Source organism: Lepisma saccharinum, chromosome 22 (assembly GCF_977018435.1).
Source record: "Lepisma saccharinum chromosome 22, izLepSacc3.1, whole genome shotgun sequence".
Lineage (NCBI taxonomy): Eukaryota > Metazoa > Arthropoda > Insecta > Zygentoma > Lepismatidae > Lepisma > Lepisma saccharinum.
This window is the reverse complement of record NC_139250.1, coordinates 26,869,504-26,885,466: the sequence shown is the minus strand read 5'-3', so window position 1 is coordinate 26,885,466 and position 15,963 is coordinate 26,869,504. Positions and strand designations below refer to the sequence as shown.

Below are 15,963 nucleotides of genomic sequence, written 5' to 3'. Positions count from 1 at the left end.
TCCAGTTTTTGCTATGTGCTGAAGTTTAATCGCGTCACAGTGATACATTCATTTGAGTGTAGAAAGTCTATAACTTCCTAATCTCGTTGAGAACTTGTGTCTGACATTCATAACGAACTAGAAAAATCTTCTACAGTCTAAGCGTCTGCTAAATGCCTTGGCTAAACGCTTGGAAATAGCTTCTGAGGGAACAGCTCACATCCACCTGTTCCACCAACCCCAAGACCAAAGTTTCAAGGCACGCAGCGGCAGGACAAGAAAGCAAATGTTGCAAGTGTTGTATGATCAACCGGCTGAGGACGAAAGCCTTTAGTTCATTGAACTTTGCAGAAAATACAACAAACCAACACATATTCTAACTGAATTAAAAACTAAAACGAAATCATACACAAGGCATTTTCAAATGAGTTACTACAACTCTGTAAAATTATTAACTGGATATTCTTCCAGTGGCAAATTATATTGTTGTCCTTGTTTGATCCTGAGAAGGGAGTCTGGAATAGTTCGGGTTTTGTCACATTAACAACTTCTACTAACCTAGCGAATGTCATGAAAAAAACTCAGCCATCTGTGTGCCATTATTGCATTGGGGGCATTTGAATTACAAGAATACTCAACTCTATTAAAAAAAAACAACAACTTAATCTACGAATAAAGAGATGAAACAGGTTCCGACAAAACATTTTTTTTTATCTGATCACTCAAAAATTTATATTATCAAATTTTTCTTTGTTGCGCATCAACAATTTTATTTTTAATGTTTTCTTTATATTATATCACATTTGCTTTAAAATTATTATTGTCATATAATTTTAACGTGCCTCATGTTTATCACTTCTGACAATTTGTAATACAGTATATGTATCGTATATTTATTTGGTTCATTTCAATAAGGGTTGAATTTTACTTGATCTACTGTATTATATTAAGACACCCATGCGGGGGGAGGGGGGGGGGCAAGTGCAGGTGACCTGTTCCCCTGCCTGATTTATCACCGCATGCCACTGAAAGGAACGATACATTTTAATGCATTCTATACAAAAAGAGAAAGGTAAAGTTCTCTGTGCACATAGCACCGTGTCATGAAGGCACATTAGGGGACATGGGAGTAATTCTATGCACTACAGATGGTTTATGGGGTTAATCATGCCATATTCATAAAATATTTTTTTTTAAAAAAAAATATTATAAAGTGTACTTGCAACCAGGTGCACCAACATCTGGCGATGTTATTAAATTAATTTTCACATGAAATAAAAGATTTGAAATTTATCGTGCAAAACTAACCTACCTATCTTCTTTCTATTTAACACTATCTTTTATATTTGAAAGACCATTCCTGGTGACGAGAAATGTTCAATTCCACTGTGGTGGATAGTGATTTAGGAATTGGAAATCCCTCACTGTGCGGAAGGCACATCGGCATTTTCATATGCTTTTATTCTTCGAGGAATAGTCACACATTACAGTGCAGCAAAAATAACAACTAGTCACGTGGTCACTTGGTTCAAGCCATATCATAGACACATCAAAAGGCTTTGATGAATACCATTCAACCATTCTCTTAAGGTTATACCATAGTACAACTATGATATGTACCATGTGAGGCCCATCAGATCACAATCTGTGATCTTTTTACATTGCAATTTTGGAGTGCATTGGTCAGAAATGTAACAGAATTTGTTAGGATGATTACAGCTAATGGGTTCTTTCAGTCAACATAGTTTATCACAGCACAGTCCACTGTGTCACTGCACAAATCAAACGCTGTAAACTGCATGTTTATTTAGTAGGGTATATAGTAATATCCTTTTTTGTAGCAAACAACATTACATTAAACCCCACATACCAACACATAAGAGACTACTGAAGGTGTACATGATGATTTGGCATGCAAACAATTTGCAGTGTTGCCAGATTACAAGAAAAGCAGAATTCAGTGGTGTATAAATTACCCATATTATACCAAATGTGACGTCACGCGTATCTCGAAAATGGTACACGATGGAGTGGCAAATCCGAAATCAGCATGTCGAAATTAGTTAAGAACACATATTCGCTAACAGAATACAAAATGGCTGTTCCCTAGTGTAATCAAACATTACATATTTCATTAATTTAATGAACATTTCTTAGCAATCTTACCCTGTAAAACAGGTGCAATTTTCCAAGATAACAAAGGTCCTCGTTGGGAAAAATATCCTAAAAATAATTCCATTACCATCATTGGAATTCCAACAAGAGCATATGCAATGATCATTTCAACATAATAGAAACCTGCAGAGAAGAAAACATAAACATACCAAAGTTAAATATGAAAAATAAAGATTAATGGTTTCAAAAATGTTAATTTACCAATTTTGTACATGGATTGTTCTCAAAGGTTACTCTATTTAAGGAAATAGTGTAAATTACATATTGCTACCATGAGGTACAGCCAGTGGGCAGAAGTAGCGAGCTACTTGTAGCGTCGCTACTGTAGCTAGCTACAAAATTTGTAGCTGTAGCTGTAGCGACGCTACATTTAGAAAATTGTAGTTGTAGCGGTAGCAAAGCTACAAAATTCCTGTAGTTGTAGCGAAAATTTCGCTACAGCTACATTTTTTCTCAGCATTTTGAGGTGAATTTTGAATGTGGCAACAGCGTCAGAAAAAGTCGACAATGACCCTTAATTTTGCAGGAGGTTCATAAAGACAGTCTATTACATGGAGATACAGATTATCTAGATTGTAGATTATATATATATATATCTGCATAATTTATTTAATTAGTATCTGAATAATTCAGATATCCAGATAACTAACTGACATATATGAATATATTCCTGCTAGCAGCTCGAAAAAAGTGCCTCGTTTGCGTCACCCCTGGAACAAATCCTGTGGATATTCATGGTGTAAGAGACACCAAATTGTCATTAATTGCTGTGTAAGACAGAACTTGCAGTGCAAAAACGAGCGATGGATTTTCCACCGAGAAGGGAATAGTGCCAGCAATAAATGGCTCAGTACGTTAACAGCATTGATCATCGTCAGTATATAGGATCTCACAAGCAAGAAATTATTGTTACAAGAATGATAGAGTTTCTGGAATTACAATTATTTTCGCGATAGTATTTGTTCACAAATTTTAAAATTACAATACGTTTAGAACACTCAGGTTTACATGACAGTTTCCTCAATAATTTCATCATATTGCAAAAAGTATGTAGGAGTCATTGACTTTCCTGCAGAAACGACAATTTCCTTTAGTTAATGTACATAGTTTTTAAATTTATGTATTTCTCCTACTTTTGCGTCACTTTTCTGTAACTTTTGCTAATCATGACATCATCATCCTTCGCTGTTTCCTGCCTCTGGCTGGGTCGGCATAAAAGTAAAGCCTCTCCACTTTTTTCCTGGTCTTTCACCACTCCTCTCTTTTCAAGGTGCTCCAATCTTGTCCTCTTCTCCTAACACTCTCAGGGCCTCCCCGATGGCGCAGTGGTAGCGTCGTCGCCTTGTAATCAAGGGGTCCCGGGTTCGATACCCGGTGGAGGCACAAGTGGTTCGGATCCCACTTTAAAAACTGTAGGTCCAGTCCCAATTAGCCTTACTGTGCATAAAGTGGACTTAAAACAACAAATCAACCAACCAACCAACCTAACACTCTCCACTATCTGCTCTTTCCACCAACATCTTGGTCTCCCCCTTGGCCTTATTCCCACTCCTTGTGCATTGTAAGCTCTTACTGGTAGTCTTTCTGCATCCATCCTCTTCATGTGTCCGAACTAGGGATGTGCCGAAGCCGATTACAGATGAATGAAAATCGGCCGAAATTGACACATCGGCATCGGTATCGGAATCGGCAAAAATCCGATATTTAGACCGGTACAGATTATACTAGAGTTTTTACCTTCTAATAAGTTTTATATTCTAGTTTTGTAAGATTTATGGAAAATTTGGTTATGATTCGTCATTATTGTAGAGTTTTTATAATAAAATTATTGCAAACTCTCATTCAGAGGATCAACCTAACTATAAATCGGAAATAAAACAGTACATTGCTAAACCAGGATCTGCTGTTGTATTGGAAATTCAAAAATGAATATTCAAACCTGAAGCAAGTGATGAGAAAATACTTGGGCATACCTGCTGCATCAGTATTCAGTGATTGAGTGTTCAGTGTTGCTGAACAGATTTGCGATAAGAGAAGAAGTAGGTTACTTCCAGAAGTGCTTCCCAATCTTGTGTTTCTGAAGTTGAATCTGGCAGAACAGGAATTCATTTTGCATTTCAAGGAACTGCTTGTGTATTAATGTTTAATCTCTTGAGAATCCATGTTCTTCTTAAAGGTTCACATAACCGTTTGTAGATGCAAATGTACATTCGCATCTCTTGAGAATATATATGTATATACATATGATATGCAATGGAAATGTACATAGCAAATTTATTTTTGTCATGCTGTTAATAATCTTATGTATCGGAATCGGTTAAATATCGGCATCGGTATCGGTTCCAAAAATTATCGGTGAGTACATCGGCATCGGTAAATTTTCAGCTTCGTCACATCCCTAGTCTGAACCATCTCATCTGTGCCTGATCTATCTGTCCTGAAGCTTCACTACACCCACTGTCTGTCGGATCTCAAAAGACTCCTTAAAAATTTAATCTCCACTGCCTGCATCTTTACTTTGTCTCTCTCTGTCATTGTCCAAGACTCTGCTCCATACGTAATGATTGGCACATAGTATGTGTTGTATACTACCTTCTTGAATTTCATAGGTACATCAATGTTCCATATTAATCTTTGAATGCTTTGATATAGTCCACCAACCATTTGTCCTCTTCTGCATACCTCCTCATCTAATCTTCCACTTCTCTCAATCATGACAATGAGGATGAATGGTTTATTTAATTATTATCTTATCTATAGTAGCTTTCTGCCACTTTCGGCTAATTGTGAGAACGAGGAAGAATGATGAATGATGAGCAGTGTGGGGAATGGATGAGCAGGAGGATCTCATCCTCCCAGCTTGGCGTCTTTCCTAGTTTTTGTATTTGAGTCCATTTTATGCATAGATAAGCTGATCGAGACAAGATCCTAACCACTATGTGCCTCCCCTGGGTATCGAACTGGGGCCCTTTAGTCGAAGGGCTCCAGGTACTTTTCATTCAAAATGCTGACTTTATATCAGTCTATAAAAATGAAATATTTATTCTCAAGGAAAATATGTTGATGTGAATATAAATATGTAATCCTACCAAATTTGATTTGTGTATAGTTGTAATAATTAATTTGGGTAACACCCTAATTGCAATATCCATATATCAAATTTGAATTGATATGCCACTTGCATAGGTATGGTATTCTCAAAAACTATAGTAAAAATAAGTAACAGAAGTAACATTGCTATCAACATTATCGAATGACTGGAATCATGATAATAAATAACAGAATCTATTTACCAGTAGAAGGGGATTTTTTAATACCCATATGGTTGTTTTCTTTTTTTTTATGCAGAAGTAGCGCAAGAAGTAGCGAAGTAGTGAGTAGCGAACAGGAGTAGCGTAGCGAGCTACTTCTTGGAAAATGTAGCTGTAGCTATAGCAAAGCTACGTTTTGGAAGAGTAGCTGTAGCTGTAGCGAAGCTACTTTTAAAATGTAGCATTCTGATCACTGGGTACAGCAATGCACTCTGTTGTAGATGATAGAGTGCAAGCACTACTAAATTATCTATTCTTGCTTGAAACATTATTATTTTTAATAGCTGAACATTTTTTCATACCATAATTATCAATACCTAATACAAACATACCACAAAAGAACTCGACAGCATATATTACAAGGGGTATTAGAGTGATATCATAATGGTAACAATGTTACCTTGTAATCAAGGGGTCCTGGGTTCGATACCCAGTGGAGGCACATAGTGGTTTGGATCCCATTTTAAACTGTATATCCAGTCCCGATTAGCCTATCGGTGCATAAAGTGGACTAAAGGAAAAGAAAGAAAGAAAAAATAACTCATAGGTCCATAGATCGGGATGGCGGGGGGGGGGGGGTCTGATGGAAATTTCTACTGTTTTCAGTAGACAAATTCTACTGTTTTCAAATGTCTTCTACTGTGTACTGTGAAATGTAATGAAATCCTATTGTACATCTACTGTACAGCTACTGTACTCTACAGTAGAACTACTGTACTGAAAAGAACAATGTAAATAATTATGCATAATACTTGCTACAATATATTATAAAATCATTTATTGACTCCCAAGAATAGACAAATTAAGTCTTGACACCATTTTCAGTGATTTTGAAGTGAATTGGAAAAACAGTACATGAACTGAATTTCTACTGTTTTTCTAATTAATACTACTGAAGTCAGATATATCTTAATGAATAAGTTACTATAATTCTTTCTTAAGAAATAACTCAACCTTAAAGCAGCTAGTAGTTTGAATACATGATCATATCAGTTGATTTTTTTTTCAGCATGAAATTTACAGAGTTATTTTTATATCTGTGCAATGCAATTGCAGAAAGGACCCATCTTTTGATCAACAAAGTCAACAGTCTTTGCTTGATTTGGTTTTTCAAGCATTGAGGGTGGGGTCTTTGTTTAAACTAATTTTTTGCTGTTTCTGTGTGAATATAGGAAGAACAATATGTCAATTTATATATAAAAGAGTATATTTTTCAATTTTCTACAAGTGCGTTATCCACAATGAAGCTACACATTTAAAAACGTGTTCACTTTATTTGATTTCTTTGTTGTGTGAACACATTCCTAAGTAGCAAGTTCAACATGCTTTACCATACATTTATTTTAGTTGTTTATACGATTTTTCCATTGCATTTTCAGTTGTATAGATAAGAAAATTTTTGTTACTTAGAAGAGTACTGTTTTCAGACAGCAATATACTGAACACAATGAAAGATGTTAGCTGTACAATTATATTACTGAAAACATTAAGAGTACAGTTCTACTATTTAAGATAGGAGAAGCAGTTGGACTACCAAAAACAGTAGAAAACATTAGGAGTACAGTTCATCCACTGAAAACAGTAGACACAGTAGGACTACTAAACACAGTAGAAGACAGTAGCATTACAGTTCATCTAAAGTACAGTAGTTTCAAACCACCGATTGATCTACTGAAAACAGTAGACAGAATTTTCAGTAGGTAGGTATTGGAATAAGCCTTTGGACTTAACTTTCCTTGAAACACACAGATCAATATACATATGTCTTGCTCCATTTTCTAACCCATAATGGTATTCAAAAAATGTTTTTAGAGCTGAATCCATTCCTAGGTGCTTATTAACCTCATCATTGCACTTTTGAATACCTTCATACTTCGATGATGATGATAATAATAATAATATAATAATAATAATAATAATAATAATAATGATTATAATAATAAACACTTGCGTAGAGATGTAAATGTTTTCACTATCTTTCTGAATAGCATAATATATATTGTGGCAAGTTATGAATACCTGTGGGCTTATTAGGGCTGAATCAATACCGATGCTCATGTATCAGTTGGATTTTCACTGCTGATACCTTTCTGGCTTTTTGATCATTTGTGGGTCTGCAAATATTCTGCGTAACATTTTCGCGGAGTCTAATTATTCTGGAACTTGTTCAAAATTTGAAGTTTCCATTGATTTTGTAGCAATATTGCATGAGAAACTATTTTGTGATTACATAACAGTATTTTCAAGTATGGATATTGGCGGGAATCTGTAAGAGTATCGGGATCAGTATGGATATTGGTTCAAAGTGATGTCTGCTCAGTCTTAGAGTTTATTCCTCTGGCATTGTAGTGACTTACACTTAACCCCTCCCCACAAACGATCAGCATAGTATGTAGATTTAATCCATATTTGGTCCCATAAAACACATGCTTGTGTAGTGCATACCAATGAGTATATAAGACAGTTAAGTTTAGGACCAATATAGGTGAGCACCCATACACACTCTCTCAGTTTTTTTTGTTTGTGACAATTGTATAAAATATGTGCAAATGGTTTCATCATTAAATATTTTGGAATAATAAGTTCAAAGATGCTTTAAGACATTTGGTTCTTTATTTATTTTGTGACTTGTTAACTGGTAATATTGTGGTACTACAGTATTTATAGTATACAGGGTGTCTGAATTGAAACGCCCTAATTTCAACTGTCTGTAACTTCACATGTATTTGATGCATCCAAATGAATTATACATTAATGAATATACATAGTCCTAAAGTTTCTGTCAGCAAAGTAGCAATTAGTACATTTCTACATGCGCCCCATGAGTCCAGTCCAGTCGATACTCAATTTCCTGCCAGGTTGTAACATGTGTGGTTGTCCCAATTACAATCCTTTCATGAAGTGGTTCCAGAGTTGTCACTTTGGTTGAATATACCATGTCCTTGACATACCCGTACAGGAAAAAATCTAAAGGGGTGATGTCAGGTTCATGTAGAAATGTACTAAATGTACTAATTACTACTTCGTTCATAGAAACATTAGAACTATGTATATTCATTAATGTATAATTCATTTGAATGCATCAAATACATGTGGAGTTACAGACTGTAGAAATTAGGGTCTTTCAATTCAGATACCCTGTATGTTAGGAAAAGAGCACCCTACCTTGTCCAGCAGTGAATGCCGTTGCAGTCACGTACATCATGTCATAAGTACTAAATTGAGAAATTAGTAAAATAGTAAGAAAATCTTTTTTAGATATCCATTTTAAGGTGGTCCACACAGTATACTGGAAAACAAAAATAATCAAATTTAAAAAAGGTAAAACTATCCTCTGTGCAATACACCATGCCATAAAGACATATAAGAGGTGTAGAAGAAGGGCCCCAACACATTCTGAATCTTGGGAATAGTGAAGATCATGTGATCAGCACCATGCTCTGATTGCTGTTACCCCAGGATTGCATTGATTGGAGGCTAGTTGAGCCCAAGGGTCACTGTATGTAGGAACATCATTGATAATCCACCCTAGGAAAAAAACCTGAGGCAATGGCTGAAAGATGTGACATGTAGACAAAAGTGTCTAGCATCGTGATACAAATATTTCATTGAAGAAATACAGCATCTTCGAACAGATTTTAGACAGAATGTGTACTTGGAACACAACATCAACAAAACATTAAAACGAGTACTGTTATGAAGGCCAGCACATCAGGAAGTCCAGACACACAAGGATATCTGCGCACATTGGGGAACATGGACACACCTGGGAATCCAGACACTCCAGGAATTATAACCAATTCTTCAAACTACCGCAACTGTGTCATCAAGGAAGCAAAAAAGAAGGAAAGGAGAGTTGCGACACAGGGCTTGAACTGGACTCAGCCTGGCTAGCAATAGTCAACCAGCAGTGCAGATGTAGCAGACACGGCACCCGATTGGTCCACCATCTTCACTGGGAACCTCTCTCTATGAACACATATGCACCAGGTTGACTCTCAGGACTGCACATCTACCCGGAATATGAGCGTGACATTAGCTCTCGAAAGCTTGGAATCCTTTCCACAACTCACCTGGTCGATAGCCCGAGACAATGTTTACATCATTCATTGCCAGGAAAGCTTCAAGACTTACTTCAATATTCTTTGTAATCACTGTAAGTTATTTCATTAGCAATCAATTCTTAAATTCATCATTATATTCCCCATGCATTTTAATTAAAAAAATCAGTAACTGTTGTGGACTTTACTCCTGCTATGCCGTCTTATTCCTTTCTCTTAGGTTCGTTGCACACTTCAGTTTTAGGATGGTTGGTTCAACTCAGGGCTTAAAGTGGGCCAGAACTCAATTCCTGCTGCAACATTGGACATCTATATTATTTATTTAATATGATAATCAAAAGTCAATCCTTCGTTACATTAATACTTGTAAACAATGAACGAAAAAATATAAAATTTTTGTACTAAATTTGTCTCCTGTCAGTGGATGGTTCGGAAATTTAGAATTTTGGTCAGTGCTATTTATTTAAGATATAAGTGAGAACCAAATTTACTGAAATGAGAGATGTGATAGAACTTGTGCTTATGTATTTATAATAATAAATACCATTGTAATTTTAATATTAATTAATTATTATTATTTGTAGTAGTAGCATTCTTGTCTATTCATTTGTGATTCACTTTCCGGATATTGACCGAAACCACTTTAAGCATTGAGCAACTGTAAGTTTGTTATGAAGTACTAAAAATGAACTTCATGTTGGATACAGCATATCAATGGAACATAGAAAATCTTCAGTCCACATGAAGTAGGAATTATTGAATGGTACTAAGGTGAATCAGAGATTCTAAGTGTTAAAGTAGGCTATACTTAGTTGCAACTAACCACTAACCTTATAATGAAAAATTTTGCTTAAATGTGCTACCATTCCCCCATACCATCCAACACTGGGATTTCAGTAGTATTTTACGAGGGGCATGTAAAAAAAAAGGACCGATTGGTTATTACAGAGAATAAAATCAAGTGAGAATTTTTTATTTTGATGCTATACAAGTGCATACTCTGGCTATCTTTCTACATAGTCACCATGATGCTCCAAGCATTTTTTGGTACCGTGAAACAAGTTTACGTAGACCCTCTGCGTAGAAATTTGCCACCTGGGATCTCAGCCAGTCGAGAACAGATGTCTTGAGAACTTCACTACCATCGAAACATTGCAAAGCAAGCCACTTTTTGAGGTGAAGGAACAGAAAGTAATCACTTGGGGCAAGATCGGGACTGGATGGTGGGTGATTAAAACATTCCCATCAGAATTTTTGAATTGTCGCAACAGTACGGTCAGCTATGTGTGGGCAGGCATTGTCATTAATAAGCAGAATTCCAGACCATAACATTCCTCTTCGCTGGTTTTGGATGGCACGTCGCAGATTAGACAGTGTTTGGCAATACACATCTGCTGTGATGGTTCGTCCCAGTTCCAGGAATTCCACGAGGATTACACCTTTTTGGTCCCAAAACATGGTTTCCATGATTTTGCGATGTGATTGTGTTTGCTTGAATTTCTTCGGTTTCGTTGAACCAGAGTGGCACCATTGCATCAATTGCTGCTTCGACTCACCAGTGACATACGATATCCAGGTTTCGTCTCCAGTCACTATGTGAGAAAACAAGTCATCCCATCCTTCTCCCAGCAGGCCAAAAAATCACATGCTGATTTCATTCTTTCATCTTTGTGAGTGTTTGTCAACATTTTTGGCACCCACCTCACACACAGTTTGTAATAACCCAGATTGTCCGTTACAATTCGGTGCAATGTTTTATCAGACACTTCAGAAAACTCCTTGCCTAGATCAGTAGTAGTGAAATTGGCGATTGGATCGAACTTTCTCAACACGTTGCACAAGGTCATCCGTCTGAACACTAGGTCTGCTGCTTCGCTCGTCATCATAAACATTTGAACGTCCTTCCTGAAAAGCACAGCACCATTGTCTTACCTTTTCTTCACTCATTACTGTTGGTCCGTAAATGGCACACAATTCCCAATGAATGTCAGCTGCACTCAGTCCTTTTGCGTTGAGAAATCTAATCACCTACCTCACCTCATATTTGGTGGGATTTTCTATTACAGCAGCCATTTCAACTTCCTGCTATTCACATGTACGCACCTCCACACTAAGAAATATACCTCTGTTGCAGGCACAGCATACTAAGGCATGCTTCCGTGCATGCGTAGCTTTGTCAGTGTTGGCAGTCCCAAGTAAAAAATTATCGACCTTTTTTTTTTTTACATGTGCCTTGTAGTAATAATAATAATAATATTGACAGTTAAACCCTAACAATCCACACACTTGTGGGGCAGTGTCTATAAGTATACATTTCTTATCAATATGTTAGAATTTTTCAATTTTTTACATGTCGTAGATTGATTGATTGATTGATTTAGTGTTTTAAGTCAACTTTATGCACAGTAAGGCTAATTGAAACTGAACCTACAGCTTAAAGTGGGATCCGACTCATGTATATTCACTGGGTTTTGAACCTGGGACCCACATGTCATTAGAGTACATGAGATTATGCTATTTACACTTTGGATACAGATATTATGAATGTGATGGATGCCATAGGCATTAGAAATGCACTTAATTAAACAAATAGGATTAAATAAAATCGAATCACTGTTGTTGGTTCTTACAGATCATGTGAAACAAATTTCAATTTTCAAGTTTCAATTTTATTATAGATTAAAACAAGCTTGCAAATTTATGTAGGGCTTCCCTGATGGCATAGTGGTAACGTCATCACCTTGTAATCAAGGAGTCTTGTGTTCAATAGCTGGTGGTGACACATAGTCATTTGGATCCCACTTTAAACTGTAGGTTCAGTTTTGTGCATAAAGGGTGGTGCATGAAGAGTTGACACATTTGAAATCTAAATTTAAAAAAAAAAAAAAAACTGTGGTCGGAGTTGAAAAATACACAAACGCATTTGGTAGTCCTTGGAAATACCGGTAGGTGGTCCATCGCTGGGCACGCTAGGCATGATTTAGTAAACACATCCATTTCCCGCCAGTCAGTGAGTAGCCATGCCTGAGCATGGACGTTTGTCTTCAATGTAGCGTGCCAAAACAGTCCTGTTGTATGCAGAAACGAAGAGCGTTACAAGTACATAACGGAAATTTCGAGCTCATATCAAAACACTATGGGCTCCAGCAAGAAGCACTATTCTTCGTTTGTACCGTACGTTCGAGGAAGAAGCCACCGTGAAAGAAGAAAGACGACCTTGCGTTGCTCCAGTTCGGACCCCTGAAAACATTGAGGTTGTTCGAGTTGCCATGGCACAGCCCGGGCAAGTCTACACGGCGTGCTTCACAAGAAATGGTCATTTCTCGCCATTCAGTTCAAAGAATTCTTCACAGTGATCTCAAGCTGTATCCGTATAAAATTACTGCATTGCAAAAACTATCCGAACTTGACAAAGGAAAAAGAATGGAATTCGCACGGTAGTCAGAAGGAAAAGATCATGTTCTATACAATACGTGGTTTTTAGACGAGGCCTATTTTCATATGGATGGGACCATCAACAAACAAAATATCCGGTTTTGGGCAAGAGATGCACCACATATTGTGCACGAAAAGAAACAGCATGGAGATAAAGTGATCATATGGGTAGCTTTGTCCAGTCACGGAATGATAGGGCCAATCTATTTTGACGATACAGTCAACTCACAGCGATATTTGAATATACTGCGCAATGATTTCGTACCACAACTACTCATAACTAATCTTCCAATGGGAACTCAGTGATTCATGCAAGATGGGGCTTCCCCTCGCACCGCTAATGTTGTGTTGGACTTTTGAACACAGTTTTTGATGATAGAGTAATTTAAAATTGATATCCTGATCGACAATGAAGGTTTCTTCTGGCTGCCTTCAAACCCACATTTAAATCCCTGTGACTTTTTCCTGTGGGTGTTTTTAAATGAAAAACTGTTTCCATTAAAGCCAGCAAACATTATGGAAATGCGAGGTCCGATAGTTCAGTTGTGTGGTGATATTCACGAATACATGTCCCGTAGAGTGGTAAGAAATATGCGCAACCGCCTTGTAGAGGTTGATCGGCAAAAAGGGGCCATACTGAGCATGTGATACAGTGAGACAACTTTCAACGGACAGACTATTCTGTATGTCATAATATGCACATGTAATATTTTAATATAAATTTGCAATCTAATTTTCAAATGTGTCAACTATTCATGCACCACCCTGTAAAATGGACTTAAAACACTAAAAAAAATTATTATGTAATAGCTTGTTTGCTTTTATTTATAATTTTAGTTATTACACTGTGATGAAAATCATTAGAAAGACATATAATTAAATGAATTTAATTAATTGAATTAAAGAACACTTATAAACTGAGTGAACTGTTAATTTACCTTGGTGACTTCTTGAACTTTTCTGTAATCAAAAAGCAGAGCAACTAAAGTCTCAAAGTCCACGTTAGAGGAGGCCCGCCTCATCCTGCTTGTGCATTAACACTGAAAAGGAGATGATGGTTGAACGTTATTTAGAAATAACATGCACAAAATGTGTATATTTAAAATATGGGACTGTATAATTAGTATAACAACAACTGCAGGTTTGTCGTTCTGACCACACATATTATATTATACGTCACACGTGTATTATACACACACACACGTCATATTATAACTGATTAGATGATCGTGTACTTCTGCTGAGGCATGTAGGAGTGAGGTTGGTAGATAGATTAGCCCTGACCCTCAAGGGCTGTTGCACCATGGGTTACAATAAGTATAAACAAATAAGATGATGTAACTTATTATTTTATCAATGACATACAATTGCACCTTCTATGAGAAACGGTAAATTTATACGCAAGAATACTAACCTTATAATTTGCATGCACAAGAGATGTACTACTTGGAACTTTAAGGGGAAAATGCAGCCTTTATCAGGACTTAAACCTGGGTCTCTGGCATACTGGTGAATTTGTGTCTGTCAGCGTCACTGCAATTGGATCTGATGCCTTTGAGCATGCATTTTTCACTTCAATTTATACAAGAATACTAAGATTAAAACTCTTAGTACAAACTACTACTTAAGAAACATAGTTCTTAACAGATGGGACATTCGTTATTTGAAGTCATTTTTAGAAAAGTTCTGAAAGTAATCATTAAAGAATAATATATATTGTGGAATTTGATGATATCAATGTGTATTGTTTGATTGTATGAGTTGGTTTTCAGTCCACTTTATGCACTGATAGGCTAATCGGGATGGGACCTGCAGTTTAAAATGGGACCCAAACCACTGGGCAATGTACCTCCACCTGGTATCGAACCCGGGACCCTTTGATTATAAGGGAACAATTATTGATGATGTGACATTAAGACACTTATTTCGTCAAGTGCCAGTAACATTCTTGTCAAAACCACACAAAACACATAAACTGCATGATACAAAACACTTTAAAAGTTAGTCCAAGCTTTTCAACTTATTCTCGGAATCATCATCAGGGCTGGTCAAGAGATGGCAACGAAAACATTGTCAAGGCATCATCGGAACCTCAACTGTGTCTTCTTTGCCATATCTCGACCAGTGCTCATGATGACTCTGAGAAGGAGTCGAAAGGTTAGGCAAACTTTTAAAGTGTCTTGTATCATGCAGTTTATGTGTTTTGTGTCGTTTTTAACAACATTTTTGATGATGTTGAGGGGTAGATACATAAAATTTTAATGACTATGAGAGGACAGGAAGCAAGTTGGAAAGATTGCCTAAAAGAATGTTAAAAGAAGAGCTATATTAGGGGACAGAAATAAAGTGAGATGGATGAGTGACAGTGTTAATGATTGGATGGGAACAAACTTGAACAGGTTTACTTGATACATATGAAAATTATGTGTAATTTCTAGTAAATTACTTGGTATAGAAAACCATTTTCTACGTCAGCATAAAAAAATTCTTAAACCTGGTTCTGAGTTCAGTTCCCAGTGGGAGCTCAAAAAAATTCTTCATTTACCCATTGTCGTGAGAACAATTGGAGAGCTACTTGAATAGAAGAAATGGCAGTCACCAGTCTCAAAAGCCAGAAAACATCGGTTATGGTACTTGATGTGCTGATCATGCACCACCCAAGAAATAGCTGCTTGGCAGGTCTTGGCCCATAGAAGGCTGTTGCACCATGGAACTTAGTTTTAATCAAGCAAATAAGATATACAAGTTGCACTATGGGGTCATTCCATGTCAAATGAACCAATTTTTAAATAATTGGTTGCATGACCATTTTAGAAAAAAAAAAAACATTTTTAGTACATACGTTTGTACATGTTTCTAGATATCAAAACCAATGTTAAAAAAAAAATTGTCTTTAGTTCTCCTGCGGCAGCCATTTTTCCAACATGGCGCATGGCACTTTTCGCTCAAGTAGCAGTATACGGAAACCTTTATATCTGAAAAACCATTAGAGCTAGAGACCT

General features: G+C 36.6%; 1 protein-coding gene across 3 annotated transcripts in view; it reads right to left on the bottom strand.

Moving 5' to 3' along the window:
- The window catches only part of LOC146004752 (sodium-dependent proline transporter-like), a 78,719-nt gene that overhangs the window by 61,137 nt on the left and 1,619 nt on the right, over window positions 1-15,963 (bottom strand). The window contains exons 2-4 of one of the 3 annotated variants that reach the window (XM_083143724.1): window positions 13,900-14,001; window positions 8,631-8,754; window positions 2,146-2,277 (exon numbers count right to left, since the gene is read on the bottom strand). In XM_083143724.1, the coding sequence (XP_082999850.1) occupies window positions 2,146-2,277; window positions 8,631-8,754; window positions 13,900-13,983 (340 nt within the window). In that variant the 5' untranslated portion in view covers window positions 13,984-14,001. The remainder of the gene's footprint in view (window positions 1-2,145; window positions 2,278-8,630; window positions 8,755-13,899; window positions 14,002-15,963) is intronic. The other 2 variants (XM_083143725.1, XM_083143726.1) reach the window with 2 other exon arrangements.